At 35.7% G+C, this 20207-nt stretch overlaps 3 protein-coding genes across 4 annotated transcripts; 2 read left to right on the forward strand and 1 right to left on the reverse strand.

The window, feature by feature from the left end:
- Nucleotides 1-519: 519 nt before the first annotated feature.
- Nucleotides 520-4143, forward strand: LOC8271173 (receptor-like protein kinase HSL1). The gene is made up of 2 exons (XM_002516487.4): nt 520-3400; nt 3521-4143. The coding sequence occupies exons 1-2, from the start codon at nt 763-765 to the stop codon at nt 3961-3963; spliced, it is 3081 nt and encodes a 1026-aa protein (XP_002516533.1). The 5' UTR covers nt 520-762; the 3' UTR covers nt 3964-4143.
- Nucleotides 4144-4282: 139 nt separating this feature from the next.
- Nucleotides 4283-10710, reverse strand: LOC8271174 (nuclear poly(A) polymerase 4). Of its 2 annotated transcripts, XM_048372396.1 has the most exons (13): nt 10126-10710; nt 9948-10025; nt 9556-9663; nt 8830-8892; nt 8578-8739; nt 7750-7863; nt 7601-7663; nt 7191-7520; nt 6939-7103; nt 5793-6812; nt 5595-5690; nt 4892-4968; nt 4283-4805 (listed from the first exon to the last, which is right to left on the reverse strand). In XM_048372396.1, exons 1-13 carry the CDS (start codon nt 10276-10278, stop codon nt 4787-4789), a joined length of 2448 nt encoding a protein of 815 aa, XP_048228353.1. In that variant the 5' UTR covers nt 10279-10710; the 3' UTR covers nt 4283-4786. The 2 variants fall into 2 exon arrangements, with proteins under 2 accessions (XP_048228353.1, XP_048228354.1); XM_048372397.1 differs by lacking the exons at nt 9948-10025; nt 10126-10710 and having other exon boundaries at nt 8578-8735.
- A 2489-nt stretch (nt 10711-13199) lies between these two features.
- Nucleotides 13200-20098, forward strand: LOC8271175 (endoribonuclease YBEY, chloroplastic). The gene is made up of 12 exons (XM_002516489.3): nt 13200-13618; nt 13707-13958; nt 14074-14169; nt 14711-14888; nt 15022-15090; nt 15183-15283; nt 15574-15666; nt 17424-17495; nt 18164-18283; nt 18360-18410; nt 18944-19132; nt 19588-20098. Exons 1-12 carry the CDS (start codon nt 13220-13222, stop codon nt 19753-19755), a joined length of 1788 nt encoding a protein of 595 aa, XP_002516535.1. The 5' UTR covers nt 13200-13219; the 3' UTR covers nt 19756-20098.
- The last annotated feature ends 109 nt before the right edge of the window (nt 20099-20207 follow it).

Genomic DNA, 20207 nt, shown 5'->3' on the forward strand with positions numbered 1-20207 from the left:
AATTGGCTGCTCAATTGTTTTTCTATGGAAAATCTATAATCTTTCTTATTAGCTCATGATTATAGTGAAAACTACATATTTGCCCTTAAAGATTGCAAGAAATTAAGAAAGTAGTAAAAAGAAAGAAAAAGAAGCAGCAAGAGTAGGTCTATTAGGGTCAAGACGAGATGATTAATGGTAATAGTAGAACATCATTTACCATCAGCACTAAGGTAATGGTTAGACCTAAATGGTTGAATTTAGAGGAATCAACGAACCCATAATTAGTTATCTTATTGTTGCGTAGAGTCCGGTTTTCAAAACAAAACCCACAACATCACAAAACATGGGATATATAAGTCCATAGAATTGACCCCTATTATACCTTGTGAAGAATATGTACTTCATCATTACAAATGAAAAGGGAATTTGTTGGATTAGCTTAATGGTTAAATCTACAAGTTTAAATGGAGTCACTGATGGAATCTTTTGTTCAAAATGTATAAAGTGAATGAAATGGTAGAATTTAGTTGGTTTTTTGTGTTGGAACAAACAAATTTCTAGCCGTGGACTCACTCACTCACTCACTCACTTACCCAAAGACTTTGAGCAGTGGGTAATGTAATAATTGCCACTGTTGGTGTCATTTTGCCCAACTTGAAACATACATATACCCCATCCCCACTCCTTAACCCAACTAAAACTGGTTTCCCCCCTCCTCCTCCTGGAAAAACGAAACCCAAAACGGACCGACTAACATAAAATAACTAAAACCCTTCTAAAATGTCCAAACTACCCCTCCCGTTTCAAAAATTCTCGCTCTACCTCTCCTTACTCTTCCTGACATCCACACCCTTCAATGTAATTTCACAGATCACCAACACCCAAGAGCAATCCATTCTCTTGAACATCAAGCAGCAACTAGGCAATCCACCTTCCCTCCAATCCTGGACCACCTCAACTTCGCCTTGCACTTGGCCGGAGATTAGCTGCAGCGACGACGGTTCGGTCACAGCACTTGGCCTTCGTGACAAGAATATCACAGTTGCAATTCCAGCAAGAATCTGTGACCTCAAGAACCTCACTGTTCTCGACTTGGCATACAACTACATTCCTGGTGGATTCCCAACCTTTCTCTACAATTGCTCATCTCTCGAAAGATTAGATCTTTCTCAAAATTATTTTGTGGGTACGGTCCCTGATGATATTGATCGACTTTCAAATCTCAAGTCCATTGACCTTAGTGCTAATAACTTCTCCGGTGACATTCCTCCGGCGATTGGCAACTTGCGAGAGTTGCAAACATTGTTTCTTCATCAAAACGAGTTCAATGGAACGTTTCCTAAGGAGATCGGTAACTTGGCTAATCTTGAACAATTAAGATTGGCCTTTAATGGTTTTGTACCTTCAAGAATTCCTGTGGAGTTTGGTAATCTTACCAAGTTGACATTTTTGTGGATCAGAGATGCAAATTTGATCGGTTCAATACCGGAAAGTTTAGCTAATCTTTCAAGTCTTGAGACGTTGGATTTATCAATAAATAAACTTGAAGGTAGTATTCCGGATGGGTTGTTTTTGTTAAAGAATCTGACATATTTGTATTTGTTTCACAATCAATTGTCTGGAGATATGCCTAAGAAAGTAGAAGCATTGAATTTGGTTGAAGTTGATCTTGGTATAAACAACTTGATCGGTTCGATATCGGAAGACTTCGGCAAGTTAAAGAATTTGGAACGTCTGCATCTATATAGTAATCAATTATCTGGTGAGTTACCCCAAACTATAGGCCTTCTTCCTGCACTAAAGTCTTTTCGGGTGTTTACCAACAACTTGAGTGGAGTCCTGCCAACAGAAATAGGCTTGCATTCGAAGCTCCAATATTTTGAGGTTTCAACAAATCATTTCAGTGGCAAACTACCTGAAAATCTCTGTGCTGGAGGTGTTCTGGAGGGTGTTGTTGCATTTTCAAACAACCTGACAGGAGAGGTGCCTCAATCGCTTGGAAAATGCAATAGTTTGAAGACGGTTCAGCTTTATAATAACAGGTTTTCTGGTGAGATCCCTTCAGGTATTTGGACAGTCATCAATATGACATACTTGATGCTAAGTAACAATTCTTTTTCAGGCAAACTTCCAAGCTCGCTGGCTTGGAATTTGTCAAGGTTGGAGCTTAGCAACAATAAATTTTCAGGTCCAATCCCCACTGGGATCTCTAGCTGGGTGAATTTAGTTGTTTTTGAGGCAAGCAATAATCTTTTATCAGGTGAAATTCCCGTGGAAGTGACCAGCCTCTCTCATCTTAACACTCTCTTGCTTGATGGAAATCAACTTTTAGGTCAACTTCCATCCAAGATAATCTCCTGGAAGACTTTGAATACCCTAAATCTTTCAAGAAATGCACTTTCTGGCCAAATCCCAGCAGCGATAGGATCTTTACCTGACCTTCTTTATTTAGATTTATCTCAAAACCATCTCTCCGGCCAAATCCCATCTGAGTTTGGCCAATTGAACCTTATATCCCTCAACTTGTCATCCAATCAATTTTCTGGTCAAATCCCAGATAAGTTTGATAACCTTGCCTATGAGAACAGCTTTCTCAACAACTCTAATCTCTGTGCTGTGAATCCTATTCTAGACCTTCCTAATTGCTACACCAGATCTCGCAATTCAGATAAACTGTCCTCTAAATTTCTTGCCATGATTCTCATTTTCACCGTAACTGCCTTCATAATTACTATCGTATTAACCTTGTTTGCTGTTAGAGACTACTTGAGAAAGAAGCATAAGCGCGAGCTAGCAGCATGGAAATTGACATCATTTCAAAGAGTAGATTTCACACAAGCAAACATTTTGGCAAGTTTGACAGAAAGTAATCTGATTGGAAGTGGAGGGTCAGGGAAAGTATACCGAGTTGCTGTAAACCGTGCAGGAGAATTGGTTGCTGTTAAAAGAATTTGGACTAACAGACAATTTGATGAGAAGCTTGAAAAGGAATTCCTCGCAGAGGTTGAAATTCTCGGGGCGATTAGGCATTCAAATATAGTGAAGCTGTTATGCTGCATTTCGAGTGAGGAGTCGAAGCTTCTCGTCTACGAGTACATGGAGAACCAAAGTCTCGATAGGTGGCTTCATGGGAAGAAGAGAAACTCGTCATTGGCCGGGACAAACTCCGTCCAGGATATCGTCTTGAATTGGCCTAGGAGATTGCAGATTGCTGTTGGAGCTGCACAGGGGCTATGCTATATGCACCATGATTGCTCCCCACCTATCATCCATCGAGACGTGAAGTCTAGTAATATCTTGTTGGATTCTGAATTTAAAGCAAGAATTGCAGATTTTGGACTAGCCAAAATCTTGGTCAAGGAAGGAGAAGCTCGCACAATGTCTGCTGTAGCAGGCTCATTTGGTTACATAGCCCCAGGTAAGAGCATAAGCCACCTTTAAAATGCTTTATTAAGTCATTGGATCAGAAAGCTCTGTGACTAAAAGATAAAGAAAATACGATCTTGATTTAACATGTTTTTGTTGCTTTGCATTGCAGAGTATGCTTATACAATAAAAGTGAATGAGAAGATTGACGTTTACAGCTTCGGAGTTGTTCTACTGGAACTGGTGACAGGAAGGGAACCCAACAATGGAGATGAAAATTCCAGCCTTGCAGAATGGGCATGGAGGCAAAATGCAGAGGGAACGCCTATTATTGATTGCTTCGACGAGGAAATTAGACAACCATGTTATCTGGAAGAGATGACCGCTGTGTTTAATCTAGGGCTCTTTTGTACTAGCAATATGCCTAATCAAAGGCCTTCCATGAAGGATGTTTTGCAGGTTCTACGCCGATATTCTCCCACATCTTACAAAGAGAATATGGGAAGTGAATTTGACGTTGCCCCTCTTCTGGCCAGTGCAACTTATCTTTCTAGCTACAAACACAGCAAAAGAGTATCGGATGAATATGATTGCAGCTTGGTTTACAGCGTATGATGTCCGACAGTTTCTTTTTCTTCTTCCCATTTTTTTTTTCCTCTTCTCCCCTTTGTGGGGTGTAATATATGCTGTAGTGATGAAAATTAATCCAAATGGCCTACTTACAGAGTGGAAACTACATTTTGTAGCCGAAGTCCCAAAGGCTGAATCACCCTGTTAAGGTCCTCTGTTTTTCAATCCTCTTATGCTTCTTCCTGAGCAGTTGGAAGCATTACTTCTATTCACTTTCAGGCAAGTAGCCCAAAAGCAGTCGCAGCCAGAAGTTGCAGAAAATTATACTCATGCATCAATTTGTTTGCTTTTTCACACATTCAGAGGAAAAGAAAAAGCTCATCATACTTATATTACAAGGGTAGTGTACAGTGGCCTAAAAAGACGCAGAAAAGGCCTAAACACACGGAAGTATGCAAATCCCCTTTAAAACAAGAAGCTGAACTTGATCTTGTTTCATTTACACATCCTTTGATTTAAAGGACGGGAATTACCCATAACCGCAAGAAAGATGAAAAAGGGCCCTAAGAAATACCCCAGACCAACAAGGACAAGTGAATCATCTAAAACAGCAGAGAATGTCGTCAAGCACCAGTGAGTTCAATGGCTCCTTCAGAAATCAAGCTTTCGCTTTCGGCAGCACAACATAAAACACCAAGCCCCACGCAGTTGATGCCCTCGCCCACTCCATAAGATAGAGCCCGCGCAGAAACCTGGTATACTGATGGGAAACCAGCAATAAATGTTTGCACTTACCAAATTGCTGGTTCTCTCCCTCTGACAACAGTGAATCTTCGAATAATTGATCCCAAGTGTTGAGCTGTTGACTTCACATCAGGCCCAACCTGCTAAACCAGAGCCATACAAACAAACAAACAGGACAGCATAAAGATACCTTAATTTAGAACAAAAAACTTAGGGTCAAAATGCATGCCTTATCACTGGCTTCTGCAAAGATTCTGACCTAGCACCATCTTGAGAATTTACAACCTTCACCATTTCAGTATTTGGCTAGACAATAAAAAAGAGCAAAACGAAAAAAAACGAAAAAAAAGTTAGCTTTGATACAAGGTACTCGAGGTGAAATTCAAGGAAAGGTCATGTGTGAAGGTATCTTTCTGAGCCTTAGACATAAAAACATGGACAGGTTCTTAAGCACATTTACTGGAAACAAAGCACGTATAGTGGTGCAGGACCTGTTACCACATATGCACCAGTTAGGAAATCATCTATGCAAAACAATTAGTATGGTAAATCAACAAACTGAGTTCCAAAATAAAAAATTTACTGAAATTGAACAAAAAATAGAAACCTAGGAAATGAAGTAGAAAATACATGTTCAAATCCAATTGCTAATTTTAATCTTTCAATATACAGATCTTAACCCATCAAAGCTCCTAATATTCAGCCCCATCTTACTTGAAAGTTTTGTAGCATTGAAGTTTATAGTAGAGCCCAAAACCAAAGCTCTCCACCAGCAGATTTACAGACAAGCTGGATCACCACTATGACCCAAACTCCATACAGAGAGCACAATAAAATAAATAAATAAACGAGTAGGCCAAGAAAAAATGTGACTGGATAACATGAAGTAGTTGAGCAAAAATAAACTGAGATCAGCAATTTAGATATGAAACCTCTAAATTTTCGAGCAAGCCACTTTGCGATAATCTGCTCACATCTAAACAATCAGTCTCCAGCAGTGAATCTGAATCAGCAGCAAGTATATCACCCTGCAAACATTCCCACTCTCACTATTTCCTCCAGAACTTCGAGTATTGTCACTGCCATCTGCTACAATCTTTAACCCAAAATCTTCAAACAGAATAACTCACCTCACAATTGAGGTTCTGACTGCTGGAATTTGAACCTTTAACACTTTCAGCAAGTTCTACAACCGCAGTCTGATTACATGGTTTGACTAGCTCTCCATCAACCTCCATAGCACCCCTTCCCCAACTTAACAATCTCTTGGAAGATCCATTATCCTCATTCTGCAAGGAAGCTGACACCAGATCCCCAATTCTGTCTTCACCCATGGTCTTAGGTGCTTCCCCATTTATAGAATTTGATGTTGCATATGGATCAAGCAACTCTTGCTTGGGGTCTGGGTTCATGATTTTGCATTCAGCTTCTTCTACCTTACTCAGATATATTGGAATATCATCCAAATCCATAGAAGTCTGTGCACTTATCCTAGGATCATGATTAATAGTTTCAGTCACCTGCACAACACCCCTGAAGGTAACTTTTCCATTGTCTGAATGCCCTCTATCTAATTTTCCCTCAGAATTGCTATCAACATCTGCAACGGTTGAAGACTCTAGTGGCACCCCTTCACAAAAGCTAACCAGTGATGTTCTGCCAGAGCTAATAGTATTACTTTCTGGAGAAACAGACTGCAGCCTTTGTGGGCTTACAGAAGCCCGTTTCTCTGGTTTATCTGGTCTCACGTCAACCACTTCATGATCATTTTTTCTCTTAAGATGTCCCTCAACAGACCCAGCCCGGGATGTTGCAGAAACATCACTAGGTTTGCCAGCCTGCTGGTTCGGATGCCTCGATGTGCGAGACCTTTTATACCCATCAGGGAAAACAAACGCCGGAAGCTGCCTCCTACGAGCATGGGAAACATAAACATCCATTCCTGGTTTCCAAAACATATACATGTTTATCTCTTGCCTAAACTCCTCAACTGTTCCGCGTATATCAAATTGCTGGCCTTCTTGACCGCTTACTCCCTTTCTCCTCTGTAAGCCCATGAAGAAAGCACAATGAGGACATTGCTTGGATGTGTCTATGTACTCATTTGGATAAGGATGGCACTGCAGCATCCCAATTGTATCTCTTTCTATCTGCATATTGACATACAAGAGCACAGTAAAAGAAAAAAATAACCATACTTGAATTATCTTGGCAAATCATAACAAATAAGGGACAGGGAACACACAACTAGAAAACAAAGCAGGCAAAGCCCTTGCCTTCAAGGTAAGTTGTCTAAGCCGAGACTCCACCCAGCCTTTCCAAGCCAGCAAATCATCAGCGTCTGCGGCAATAATGTCTATCTGAAGGTAGTTTTTGTATGCCTCAAAGAAAAGATAAGGCTCAAACAGAGCACTCCATTGAGCCTTGTTCAGCTCAATCTCCTGCATGGGAGAGAAAATGATCAAAGAGAATGCATCAATAGTACAATGTAGGCAGCTAAAGCAAAAGGTTAAAACTTATGCTCTCACCTCACAGATCTTATTACCATACTGAAATTGCTCCATCATTACTCGAAGAGTACTTATTGAAACATTATAGCTAGAATTCATGCAAGGATATGCAGGTGTTATTATTGGCATATGATGAAATCGGTCCCGTGGGTTTCTACGAGGATCCCATACAGGAAAGCCAAGTTCATCTTCTTCAATTGCACATAACATCACAGGGTTTGGCCAGCGCCATTGCGTATAGACTCTGAAAAATCGAGAAACTAGCATACTAGGAATTGCATTGGGATAAAGCTGGCACAACCGTGCAACTAAAAGAGCCCAATTTACACCACCGAGAAATCCAGTAACCTACACACAGTTTCAGAACAAATGAAAGACTCTGATATTGAGGGAAAATGTCAATGACACAGAGACTGTGCTCATCTTACATTTGAATACACTCCACGTCTTTTAGCCCAGAACTTCAAACATCTAAGCGTTGTTCGAAAGTGCTACAATTTTGTCAAGGATTAAAGGACTGTTAAATAAAAAAAAAAAAAGATTAAATAAGCCAGGAAAGAGCACACAATATGTTCACCTCAACATTTGGCACAAGTTTAAGAATTTGGTCAGCAACCCTACACCCATTAAGACTTCGAACAGTTTGCTCATCAACGTCATACAGCACAGACCCATGGGAGATGTCCAGGTCCTGTTGATAAGTTAGCTCCAGATCAACTTCGAGAAGAAAAGTTCTAATTTCAATTTGCAATAAATATAATTCAAATCATAAAAGCACTAACTTTATAGTACAGATTTGGCTACTCAAGTTGGTGAAAAAGAGCAGAAAATTCTAAAAACTACCAGGACCTAATCAAGTAACTAACATTATTGCACACTGACATGACTTAAATTGTTCAATAAAGCAAAAGATTCCAAACATCAAAGCATCAAATGCACAAACAAAATTTTATATGAAATCAAATGGTCTATCTAAAAAAACAAAAGAAGAAATTCAACAAAGATTGCATCTGACTCTTGTAATAGTTAGTCTCATACATGGCTTAAAAGAATTTGCTCCAACTGATTAAAAGAATAGGTGGTCTAGGTTTCAGGTTCAAAACTTAACCATGAAAAGAGAAAGGGCGGTGTTTCTGTGTGTGAGTGAGAGAAAGAATCTTTATTTTTTCAAAGACCAGCAGCCTAAGACAATTAGAAAGATCTCAAATCATAAGGGCATACACTTTCTTCCCAGACAAGCTACTGAGCTTACAATAGCAAAAGACAATTAACTCATAAAAATAAAATATATATTTGACCTAATCAACTAAGAAATACTTGACATACCTACATCTGAATCCTACTGACCTACATGCTTCCGAAAGAGGGACATATTCAAGAATATATAAGAGTACAGAATACTTACTTCAGGAACAACCGGAAGTGAAATACTTGCATAAAGAAGATCAATTGATATTCCCTGGAACTTGAATTTCATAACTGGGACATGAGCATCTGGAACTGGTTGAAGCTCAGTAATTTCATCCATTTCAGCCAGAATGTCATGCAAAAGAATGAAGAAATCTTCCTGACAAAATACACTCAGTAATGTTAGTCAAAGCCCTACAAAGAACTCCCTCCAGATTCCTGATACAAATAAGTCATGTTTACAAGTTACCTCTCGATTCACATAAGATGGTCCAACACATAAGGTGTCTATGTCAGCTCCAGGACCATGTACCTGTTAAAATAGCAATTTATTGTTACATCACCATAAAGAGGATGTACAACATAATAAACTGCATAACATGACTAAAACTGTACACCCTTGTTAAAAAATAAAACAGGTAAAAAATCCATCTACTTTTGACTGCAAACTAACTGAGTTCACAAATTATCTATCAAGTCAGACCCAGAATGGAGTGAGGCAGGACAAACACTTCTCCGCTAGATCACCCATAAGGAGATCACTGAGGATTTATTTTCAGCAAAATGAGTGCTACTGTCAGGCATGTGTGTGATAATGTTAAACTTCTAGGTTATTAAGTATGAGCCCAAGGATCACCAAATTTAGGATCAAAAAATTTTCCAACTTCAACTTCAATCCATTCTTAAAACTACTCCAAGAAAGAATGACAGTGCAAAATGACGAAAACAGAAACTGGTAGTAAGTGCAATTTGGTTTCTAACCCTCCAAAAGCACCAACTACTTAAAACACATTAAACAATAATTCAGAACGCTAGCTTGCAGTAAAGCTCAATTGTGCAATTGACAAAAATAAGCAGTAAGATAAAAGAGAAGAGAGTGGTCTCATACGTCACAGCATGGGAAAACATATTAAAAATTACAGCGAGGGGCAGTGGTGCGTGAACGTAGGATAACATAATAAAGAGATACACTTACCCCCAGACGGTAAGACCCAAAAGTAAAAATGACAGCATTTGCTTCGTCCACCATCTGATCTGAGTAGCCTCTTTGGCGTGTCAATTGCTTAATCCAATCTTTTACAATCTACAACCAAAGTTGATTTCATCATAATCACTAGATCAACATAATAAAAACTGCTTGATCCAATAAGAGACAAAATGGGAAGTGCATGACACACTGGTGCTGATAGTTGAGAAGCAGTAATGAAAATCTAGAGTCTAGATACATAAAATCAGTTAAACAATTGAGCTAAAGGAAAATAAACTACAAAATTATCTTTCAGTTTCTTGTTGAGTTAAAATGCATCTACTAATACACTGAAGTGGTGGCAGTAGAGCATATGCGTATAAGGAAATTTGAACAGTTACCTGATCGATACGGCAAAGAACTTCTTCTCTCTTCAAATTCTCTTCTTTGCTCTCGTATAGCCCCGAATCAACCAAAAACTTGCAATACAAAAAAGCAGTAAAATTAAACAATATCACTTGCTGCTAAAATCAACAACAATTTATTAAAATTTTAAAATAAGAAAAATGAGAATATTACCTTGACCAAATCAGCATTTCGAAGAAGATCAGCCTCAGAAGGGCCTGCAAGTGATATTGGTTTAGTGATACCGTACCTCTTATTAGTAGTAGAAGTAGTAGTTTGCGATTGTAGCGGAGACGTAGCTCCATTTGGACTCGGAGAATCCACCATCTCCCAATAACAAAACAAACCCACCAAAAACCTAATAAAAATGATTCGAGAAACTGAAAAATAGAGAGTATCAAATCAACATGACAAAAGAAACAAAAAGTGTGAAAGCACGCCAATTGAAGGTAAAATCGGCGGATCGAAGAGGAGAGGAGTCAAAAAATTTAAATAAGGTCAAAACACCGGTTTTCTTTTAAAGAAGAGAAATCTAGATTTGGAATATCAGCAAAATATTAAAAATTTATGAAATATAAAATTAGAATTAAAAAAAAAAAAGAGAAAAAAGAAGAAGGGAAAGATCGAGCAAAGAGAGATATTGGAGGAATTGGGAGGTTTCTCGTTCCGGTGGGTTTAACGGAGTGTGTTTGGGAATGAGGAGGAGATTAACGGAGTTGATGCAGAGTTAACAGCTTGGCACGCGCTTTCTCCGTCTGTCTTTGCAAATAAGAGACCGGATCTTAATTACCTGGCACAATCTGCTGATGTGGCATACGATATGTTTGCATATGCCAGCTGGCGCTATAATTGCCACGTGACGAAGATAGTTAGGTACGTGGCACTTTTTGTAGACGTAGTATGTACGATATGTCATACAATGTGCCTACTGGCTCTGTGATTGACAATTTCTTAAGAGGATCAGATAATTGGCAGGATTGAGCTGCTTTTATGGTCTAGGCATGATAATTTGTCCTGTTATGCTATTTTTATTTTTAAATTTTATTGAAATTTTTATATGCAATAAATAATATTTTATTAAATAAAAAATCAATTATTACATTTAAATTTAATAGTTAAAATTGAACCAATATGATTTATTATTTAATAAAAATATTTGAACATATTTATTCAATTTAATTGTCATGTGTGATGTGATAATTATAGAATAATTTTAAATAAATTCAGTCTATTTTATTGATAAAATTATTTTATCTTAATATGGATCTTATTTAATATATTATTAAAATTAATAATATATTTTTATATATTAATTAGATAAATTACTTGCAACGTTGTTGCGAGTTTAACTAATAATAATTTTTATTTTTATTACTATCTAGTGATATTAGAATATCATAATCTAGGACCAATTCATATAAATCAAAGGTTATTCGATAAAAGAAATTAAGAATAAAAATAAAAAAAATAAATCAGAATTAAAGGTTCATTCAACAAAAAATATTAATAATAAAAAAAATCATATTGTATGAAATTATAATAAGAAAAACTTAGTAATAGTTACAGTTTGACAATAAGAGAACAAAAGACAGTTACAATACACCTTTGGTGAATATCGAAAGAGGCGTATCAAAATGAATGGGTCGATAAAAAATTAGCGGTACAATAATAGTTTTTGTGAAATAAAGAGTAAATGGTATATATATTTATATCGGTATTCTTTTGAAATGACTGTTTTTTATAAAATGTGATATAAAATATGGATTTAAGTAATTGTATACTTCTAAGCATGAAATGACTATAAAGCCACTTAAAATCCCACAAATTTGTTTTATATCCTGGCATACACAAAAGGCACAATCGTAATTGTAGAAAAATGAAAAATGAGCCCATTACATGTGCTATCATTTGCTAAGGATTGTACATACAATGTTAAACTATCATAAGCTGTGTTTTCTATACTATAGTTATAATGTAAACAGAGAGGGCGTTAAAGTAATTTATGCGCCTCTTTTGTGTGAAAAGACGAAAACGTCTACAGGAATACTACGCCGTTTTTAACGCGATTATGGACAGGATAAACGGTGCAACGGTAATTCCAGACTTGACAGATTCCATAACAATTGAATACTTTTCTAAATTAAACTGTTTTAGTGAGTTAACGAAGAGGACGAGATCCGAATTTCATAACTATAAAATCAATTTAAAGTTACCGTTATTAAGACTTTATAATTATACAATTGATATGCAATTGATTTTTTTACTTATAAATATTTATAAATTAATATTTTACAAATATATGCCATATGTCGTTTTTTCATTGAAAATATTATGATATAGCTTTATAAAATTTTATTACATAGAAACTCACGAAAGATTTAATATTTTTTTATAATATATCTTATAAATTTTATTTTTTTAATTCTTATTTTCATATTTTATTTATTAATTTTTATTTTTTTACTATTTATTTTATTTTATTTATAAGCTATCGTCATCTTTTTTAACTTAATTTCTTCGTTATTATGTTTATCATTGATTTTTTAAATTTATTTATTATTAATTTTTATTTTTCTATAATAAATTCATTAAATTCAAATCATAGTTTGTTTATATAAAAGAGTATTTTATTTTTTTAAATATATTTTCTATTTTTTAAAGTTATTTTTATATATTTTAATATATTTTTAAAATTTCTTATTACATATTTTAATATAATTTTTTTTAATCTGGCACTTTTTCTTTTGAGAATATTTGTGTACTTTTTAATTTTAAATTTTAAATTTTTATTTAATAATTTAATTAAAATTTTTATCTGTTTATTATTATTATTATATTTTAACTTATATTTTTAATTTTTTCAAATATTTTATCTAAAAAATATAATACTGAAACATGAATTATTAAATACCAAAATTTATAATAATTCATAGAATATTAGTTATAATAAAACTTAGTAATTAATAATTTATGATATATAATTTATTTAATATTTTAATATTTTATTATAATTTATTAATATTTATGTAAATAAATTATAAAATTATTTAATATTATTTTATTAATATTTTAACCCGCCCACGGACATTCATCTAGTTAAAAGTGGAATCTGCAATAAAACTAATGATTATTTTTCTTCAATTTTTTTTTAATTTTTTTTTTTGATTTCGGACGGATTCCACACACCGTCTGATCTTTTTACTGCATTATTATAATTTTCACTAGAATGAATAAATTTATAAGAAAAGGAATAAAAAAAAGAACTCGAATGCTACAGCAAAGTGGCTCAACTTGTTTACCTGCGCGTTCACCTGCATTTCTGCCGCAGTCGCAAAGTAAATACTCCTCCTATATGCTCCCTCGCCTTTCTCCTCTGCTCCGCTCCTCAACACCAATGGCGCGTGTCTTATTACGCGCCACCTCTCTCCCTTTCACTACTGCAATTTCTTCTTTTTCAACCCTGTCCTTCCCTAAAACCCATTTCTCTTCCTTTCCTAAACAATTTCACGCTTTCTCGGAGAGAAATAAAGAAATAAGAGTTTGGGCGGCACATAGAGGTTACCGAAAATTACGGAGACGAGCAGTGCCCAGAACTAAAGAAAACGAATTACAAATCGATGTCTCCATTTGCATTGAAGATGACCTTCCCGATGATCCCGAAATCTTGGTAACGTTACCCTGACCTTATATGGTTGTTTATTTTGCATTCTTAATTTCATGAATTACTTCTAATCTTTCCGCGTATTTGTGTGCAGAGTATATCAGAGTTGCTTAGACTTAATGTACCAATGGCAATGAAATTAGCATTTGATGGATTAAAGGATTCAAATTACAAGACTAGAGATACTGCTATCAGTGATATTGGAGGATTTCAAAGTGTTGAGTTATCTGTTTTACTTTGTAATGATGATTTTATTCGTAAACTTAATAAAGATTGGAGAGATGAGGATCATGCTACTGATGTTCTTTCTATGTCTCAACACGTTCCTGGTCTTAAGCTTCCTGTTGTAAGCAGCTTCTTTTGTTAATTTTGTTATATATCTCTTTAACTTTTAATGAAGTGGCATTTTTTTGACCCAATGACACCTTTTATTTATTTATTTTTTGTTATATTGTTTGCAGCTTATGTTGGGCGATATAGTTATTTCTGTTGAGACTGCTGCTCGGCAAGCAGAGGAAAGAGGGCTTTCTCTTATTGATGAAATTCGCATCCTCTTGGTTGGTTGTTAGATTTAATATTTGTTTTTCTTTTCTCAAGTTACGTGCTTTCAATATTGGCATGTTTTTGTTTTGCTGTATGTTTGATGAGTATCGTTACAGGAGTCGGTTGCCTACAATTTTAACTTCACTAATTGACACAAGGTTCAAGGTGGTATTACGATAATAGTGAAATTTTAAAAAACAGACTTGGGGAACCTTTGACTTTGACTTTGAAACATTTCCATTCCTGAAGAAGAGTGATGAATTTTCCTCTTTTTTATGAGAAAGCAACCACATAGATATGCTTGTTCTAGTGTTTTTCTTCCAATCTTGGCAAAGCTATGAATTGGATGAGATATTTTCAGTGATTAGGCAGAATGAAGAGAGAATGGTCAGATAGGAGGAGATAAAGGCTGTTTCTTGCTACTGAATCTTTCAAGGATGCAACCAAGACAGATTGGAAAAGAAGGGCATAATGTCTACAAAATATGTATTTACGATGTACAATTTCAATTTTAACTCCGTTCTTAAATCCCTTATTTTCATCACATACATGCAGGTTCATGGCTTGTTGCATCTGTTAGGATTTGACCATGAGATTTGTGAAGAAGCTGAAACTGAAATGGAGAAGGAGGAGGAACTGCTTTTAAAGAGTCTTGGGTGGAAAGGAAAAGGTCTAATTCAAAGTGCATATGATGCTGATACTAAAGTGAAACTTCAAACAGAAAATTCAGATGGTAGTCGCAATGTGCTTTTTTTTTTTAATCTATTAAGCTATGCTTTATTTATTTATTTATTTTTTAAAACTATAGTATGCTAAAAGTGAAAAATTTGGCAATGAGATAATTTTACAACATACTGTGTTAATAGACAGGAAGAAAGAAGGCAGTCTTCGATTCTACAAACCAAAATTCAGATATATCTTTTGTGATATGGATGGTGAGATCAGCTTGATATTTCTTAGAGAATGTTTAATGGGCTTAGCTATTAACTTTCTAATCTTTTTTGCCCTGTTTCTTTCTGAATGGAAGGAACATTGCTTAACAGCAAAAGCCAAATTTCCTCAACAAATGCAAAAGCTCTGAAAGAAGCTTTGTCAAGGGATGTGAAGGTGGTGATAGCAACTGGAAAAGTAAGAAACTATGGAATCTTACCCTTTCATTTCTAGTTTCAGGGCGTCTCTTTTAAAGCGCATGTTCAATCATTGCATTGTTAGGCCAGCTGCCATTATTTTCCTGTTCAATCATACTTTTGGAATTTAATTTTCATCTTGCTTTAAACTAAGCTGGATAATACATTCTGTGTTTATTTTTCATTGGTCCAATCGCTGGGGATTCTCTTTGTTACTTTTCTCCTTCACTGGATATGCAGTGTGTTTATGAAGCTTCTAGTTGGTGGTTGTTGATTTGAACTTTGGAACAGGCTCGTCCTGCTGTTATAAGTATTCTGAAGATGGTAGATTTAGCCGGCAAAGATGGTGTTATATCAGAGTTCTCTCCTGGAGTTTTCTTGCAGGTTTTTCTTTTTGATTCTATTTGTTCTCATCTTCATGCAGTTATTTTATTTTATGTGGTTATTGCAAGTTCCACATATTTTGCATGTGCATCTTTAATAACAATATATTGGCAGAAACATAATCAAATTTGCTCGTAAAGCTTTTATTGCTATATAAATGACTACGTCATTTTTATATAAATAAAATGGAATAAGGGCCAATTTAGCCACTGAGCTTTACATGAAAGGCCAATTTGGCCCTTTTGAACTTTTTGGGTGCCCATCAATTTATATAAATAGGTCAATTTGGCCCTTTCTAAAGCAAATCTTAAAGCGTGAAATACACACATATTTAATAAATTGGATACAAACAAAAGATCAAACCCTTCAATTGAATAAAAAGAAAAGATAAAACCCATCAATTGAATAGAGATTTATGATTAAACCAGTATCCATAGATCAATTAAAAAGAAGAAAAGAATAACCCGTTATTAAACCCACCATTGTTGTCAGCAAACATACCACCGCTGCTGTCATTAAATCACTCACTGTTGTTTCTGCCATTAAACTCACCTACCACCACTGCCATCAGATCCACACGCCGCCACTACTACCATTAAAACAATTTCCATAGTTGCTCTTTGTTACTTCATCAAGGAAAAGGAAAAGAAGAAAAAGTTGATGTGATTTATAGTTAGATGGTGAAGGGGATGAGGATAATGATGGGTAAAAGTTGCAAGGGGAAAGGAAATAAGTGAGCTTTCTTTATCATGAAAGAAAGAGGCTTTCAATTGTTTCTGAGTATGTGCCTGAGAGAGAGAGAGAGAGAGAGAGAGAGAGAGTAAATATTATATTTGATACATTCTCTTTTAGGAGGAAATGTATCCCACGCTCTAGGTTTTGCCCACAAAAGGGATAAATAGACCCATCTATATAAATTGATGCGACCCAAAAGAGAAGGTCAAAATGGCCAAACTGGCCTTTCACGTATAGTTCAATGGTCAAACTGGTCCTTGTTCCAAATAAAATCATATGCATAAACAATTTTGTGAAAATCAACTTATATTGAGCATAGTTTCGTTATACAAATTGGTCTATATGTCTTTGCATTCAGGTTCTTCAAGAGCACAATGTGATAATTACTCTTTCTTTCGCTCCTTTTCCACTATAAGGGAGAGACATTTTATTTTACCAGTCTTGAGGCTACTCCATATCCCTTTTAAGTAAATCAATCTTAATTTTTTGTTAAAAGAGGAATTTGAGACCCTTTAACATTATCTAGTGGAATTTATGAATATTGATGTTTTAAACCATGAATGGAATAGTTAGTTAGAATACTTCCTTAACAGTCTCTACTTCTTAGAAGGTTTGACATACAAAATACTATATTTAGATCTCTTGCTGATATTTTCATCTCTGTTTTATCAACAAATCTGACAGTTCTAACTTGGCTTGAGGCCTTGAGAGATGAATTATATAAAAGAGTAGATGAGCGACAGGTAGGATCCCTGCTAAACTATCTTGAAATCCTGGAAGCCATAACAAACACCTTGTTTTAAGAGGCTACTTTTAAAACTTTTCTGTATGCACTTGCCTCCTGTTATTCTCTTTCTTGTAGTATTTGCTATCCTGTGCGTTCCTTTCCATTTGTATTTTCCTCCTTATGGCAATGATAATTTTATACGAAAATACGTTAATCTACTGTTTTCCAAATACCATAAAGCTCTACTAGTTAGCATACTTCTGCTTGCATGTAATACTCTTTGCCTATGATTCAGGGGTTGCTCGTTTATGGCAGACAGGGTCGGGAAATTTTTAGAAGCAATTTAGATCAAAGTGTCTGCAGAGAGGTAAAAGTTTGAAAGCAATTTCTTCTCAACTTTGTTTGATATTTGAGAATATTAAAAAAAATATTTTTACGTACATTCAAGTACACATATAAGGATAAACTGCTTCTACAATTGGTTTTTAAGTGTCAATGTCTTGTGGCACTTACTACTAAGTTGTATTGTGCTTTTATTTGCAGTTATATAAGAGGTTAGTAGCAGGCTACAGCTAATGGCCTTGTTTTGTATGAGTAGGTTTCGGCTTTCTTGCTGTATGCACCTTGTGCAGTGTGGCGATTTCATTTTTGTGGGGGTTGCGGGGGAGATTGCTCTTGGCATTGCGGGTTAGAGATCAAATTGTTTGACTCTAAAAGTTTCATCTGATTTGCAGCTTCTGCCTAATACTTTCACCTGTGAAAGTCTTACTATAAATGACCTGTATTTTGATTGAGCAGCAGGCTTTACTATCAATGATAACTGAATCTGGATGACCCTATTTTGTCCAGAAATTCACTTGTATTTGTTCCCTCATCCCTTCTTAATGGCATTTCAGAGCTATCAAATATCTGTTTTGAGTATCTTCTCTTTTGAATTGACATGGTTGTAATCCAGAGATGCAATGGTTAATGGTATATTATTATTATAGTTATTCGTGTTGTTGCCATTGACCAGGTTGTGATTCATGATTGCAGGCATGCCTCTACTCTTGGGAGCATAAGGTTCCTCTCATTGCATTCAGCAATGACCGCTGCTTAACGCTATTTGATCACCCGCTTGTTGACTCACTGCATACCATTTATCGCGAACCAAAGGTGCACAAATGACAACACTTCATATTGTTTGAGCAACTTTTGTCTAAATCATGATTAATGAAGGGAATCTTTACAGGCAGAGATCATGCCTTCAGTTGAACATCTCTTGGCAGCTTCTGACATACAGGTATCATCACAAACTTGGTCTTCTGCTCATTCTAAGAAAAAGTATAAATGTGTTATACTTGAAACTTGAAAGAGCACATTGTAATAATCACATTTATAATATAACTCCAGAAAAGAAAACAAAGAAGCCCAAACAATTAGGAGAGGCCGTGCTCTAGATGATTCAAGCCATCGTATTTATATACTGGTGATAACTGAGTCCACCTTTTAGTTTGAATTTTATTAAGCTGTCAATCTTTAATATGATTGTAGTCATCGGAAAATGTCATGTTCATGTTCTTGCTTAAATGCAAGTGTCAATCTTTAATATGATTTGAGTTCATATCATGTTCTTGCTTAAATGCAAATTATTTACTTTTCCCTTTTGATTTAATTATAATCAGGTTTAAGAACTAGTAGGAGCCGTAGGATGTCTTTGTGCTATTTGCATTTATGCACATACATTCATTTTCTTATGTATGTGCAGAATAGAAAATTAGATACTTCAGGTGCTTTCCTCTTTTCTGTAACTATTTCTATCTCCCGAATTTACAGAAGATGATCTTTTTAGACACTGCTGAGGGAGTGGCTACTTCATTGCGTCCATACTGGTCAGAAGCAATGGGGGATCGTGCTAATGTTGTCCAAGCTGTTCCAGACATGCTTGAAATTGTTCCACGTGGAACCTCGAAAGGGACTGGAGTGAAAATGCTGCTTGATCATCTGGGTATCACTGCAAAGGAGGTATAGTGGAATATAATATGTGCCTCTATATTCTTCTTCATTTTCTGAATAATGAAACTCTATGAGAGTGCAGGTCTTATCTCACCATTGTGCACTGCCTTGTCCATTCTGTTGAATTGAAATTTTATAGCCTTCCTTTTTGGCTTCAGTAGTAAAAGATATCAATAGGAAAAGTAACCATTGTCAAGAAATGTAAATGTTCTGGCAAGGACAATGGTAAAATCATTATTAAGAAAGATTAAGGTAGTATCTGATGTTATAGGTGTAGTGGCCTTTACATATAATGTAAAAATGATGAATTTGGGGAAAGAAAATAAATTAAAACGATGGAAATATAGTGAAGTTAACTGGGCAAATCGGTGACGAAACCTTGTATCTGTAACTCTCAGAACTGAAAACATGTCTATTTACTGTTTAGAATTTACGCCTGTTGGTTCTAATTTTCTACTTTTCAGATCATGGCTATTGGTGATGGGGAAAATGATATTGAGATGCTTGAATTGGCCTCTCTAGGCATTGCTCTTAGCAATGGAGCAGAGAAGACGAAAGCTGTGGCTGATGTAGTTGGTGTCAGCAATGATGAAGATGGTGTAGCCGATGCCATTTTCCGGTATGCATTTTGAGCTTCAAGGGTGAAAAACTGGGACAAAGATGACATGGCGTGATATCTATGGTGCAGTGCTCAGACCTGCCAGTTTCAATAGTAGTATATTATTATTTCTGAAGAATGATTAGGTGAGCCTACCAAAATAGAACAGAAAATTTTCTCCTTCCCTTGCTGATTGAATGCATAACTAAGGGAATAGACAATAGCCAGTACTGATCCTTCTGAAGTAGGGTCCCTGAGTGGGTTCGTCTTCGGTTAATATTCACCCCAAATTCATTGAGATTCTTATGGGGCTTATGTATACGAAAAGCCATGCTATTCTTTATCTATACGAGATTTCGTACATATTTTACTTGTTATAATTGTTACTTGTTTAATTCAGAAATGGACAATGCCCAAACTATTGGCAATTTATCATTAGCGTGGTTCTCATAATCAGGCATGTCAGCTTAACAATTTTGTCTTTCC

Source organism: Ricinus communis, chromosome 3 (assembly GCF_019578655.1).
Source record: "Ricinus communis isolate WT05 ecotype wild-type chromosome 3, ASM1957865v1, whole genome shotgun sequence".
Taxonomy (NCBI): Eukaryota; Viridiplantae; Streptophyta; class Magnoliopsida; order Malpighiales; family Euphorbiaceae; genus Ricinus; species Ricinus communis.

Bases quoted from the DNA above. Each gene is read 5' to 3' on its own strand.
- LOC8271175 (XM_002516489.3), top strand. From the start codon at position 13,220: ATGCTACAGCAAAGTGGCTCAACTTGTTTACCTGCGCGTTCACCTGCA. The intron at 14,889-15,021 runs GTAGTCGCAATG...CTGTGTTAATAG, and splicing joins TCAAACAGAAAATTCAGATG to ACAGGAAGAAAGAAGGCAGT. The intron at 18,284-18,359 runs GTGCACAAATGA...GAATCTTTACAG, and splicing joins CCATTTATCGCGAACCAAAG to GCAGAGATCATGCCTTCAGT.
- LOC8271173 (XM_002516487.4), top strand. From the start codon at position 763: ATGTCCAAACTACCCCTCCCGTTTCAAAAATTCTCGCTCTACCTCTCC. The intron at 3,401-3,520 runs GTAAGAGCATAA...TTTGCATTGCAG, and splicing joins ATTTGGTTACATAGCCCCAG to AGTATGCTTATACAATAAAA.
- LOC8271174 (XM_048372396.1), bottom strand. From the start codon at position 10,278: ATGGTGGATTCTCCGAGTCCAAATGGAGCTACGTCTCCGCTACAATCG. The intron at 8,740-8,829 runs GTAACTTGTAAA...GTATTTTGTCAG, and splicing joins CATCTTATGTGAATCGAGAG to GAAGATTTCTTCATTCTTTT. The intron at 7,521-7,600 runs GTAAGATGAGCA...AACTGTGTGTAG, and splicing joins GACGTGGAGTGTATTCAAAT to GTTACTGGATTTCTCGGTGG.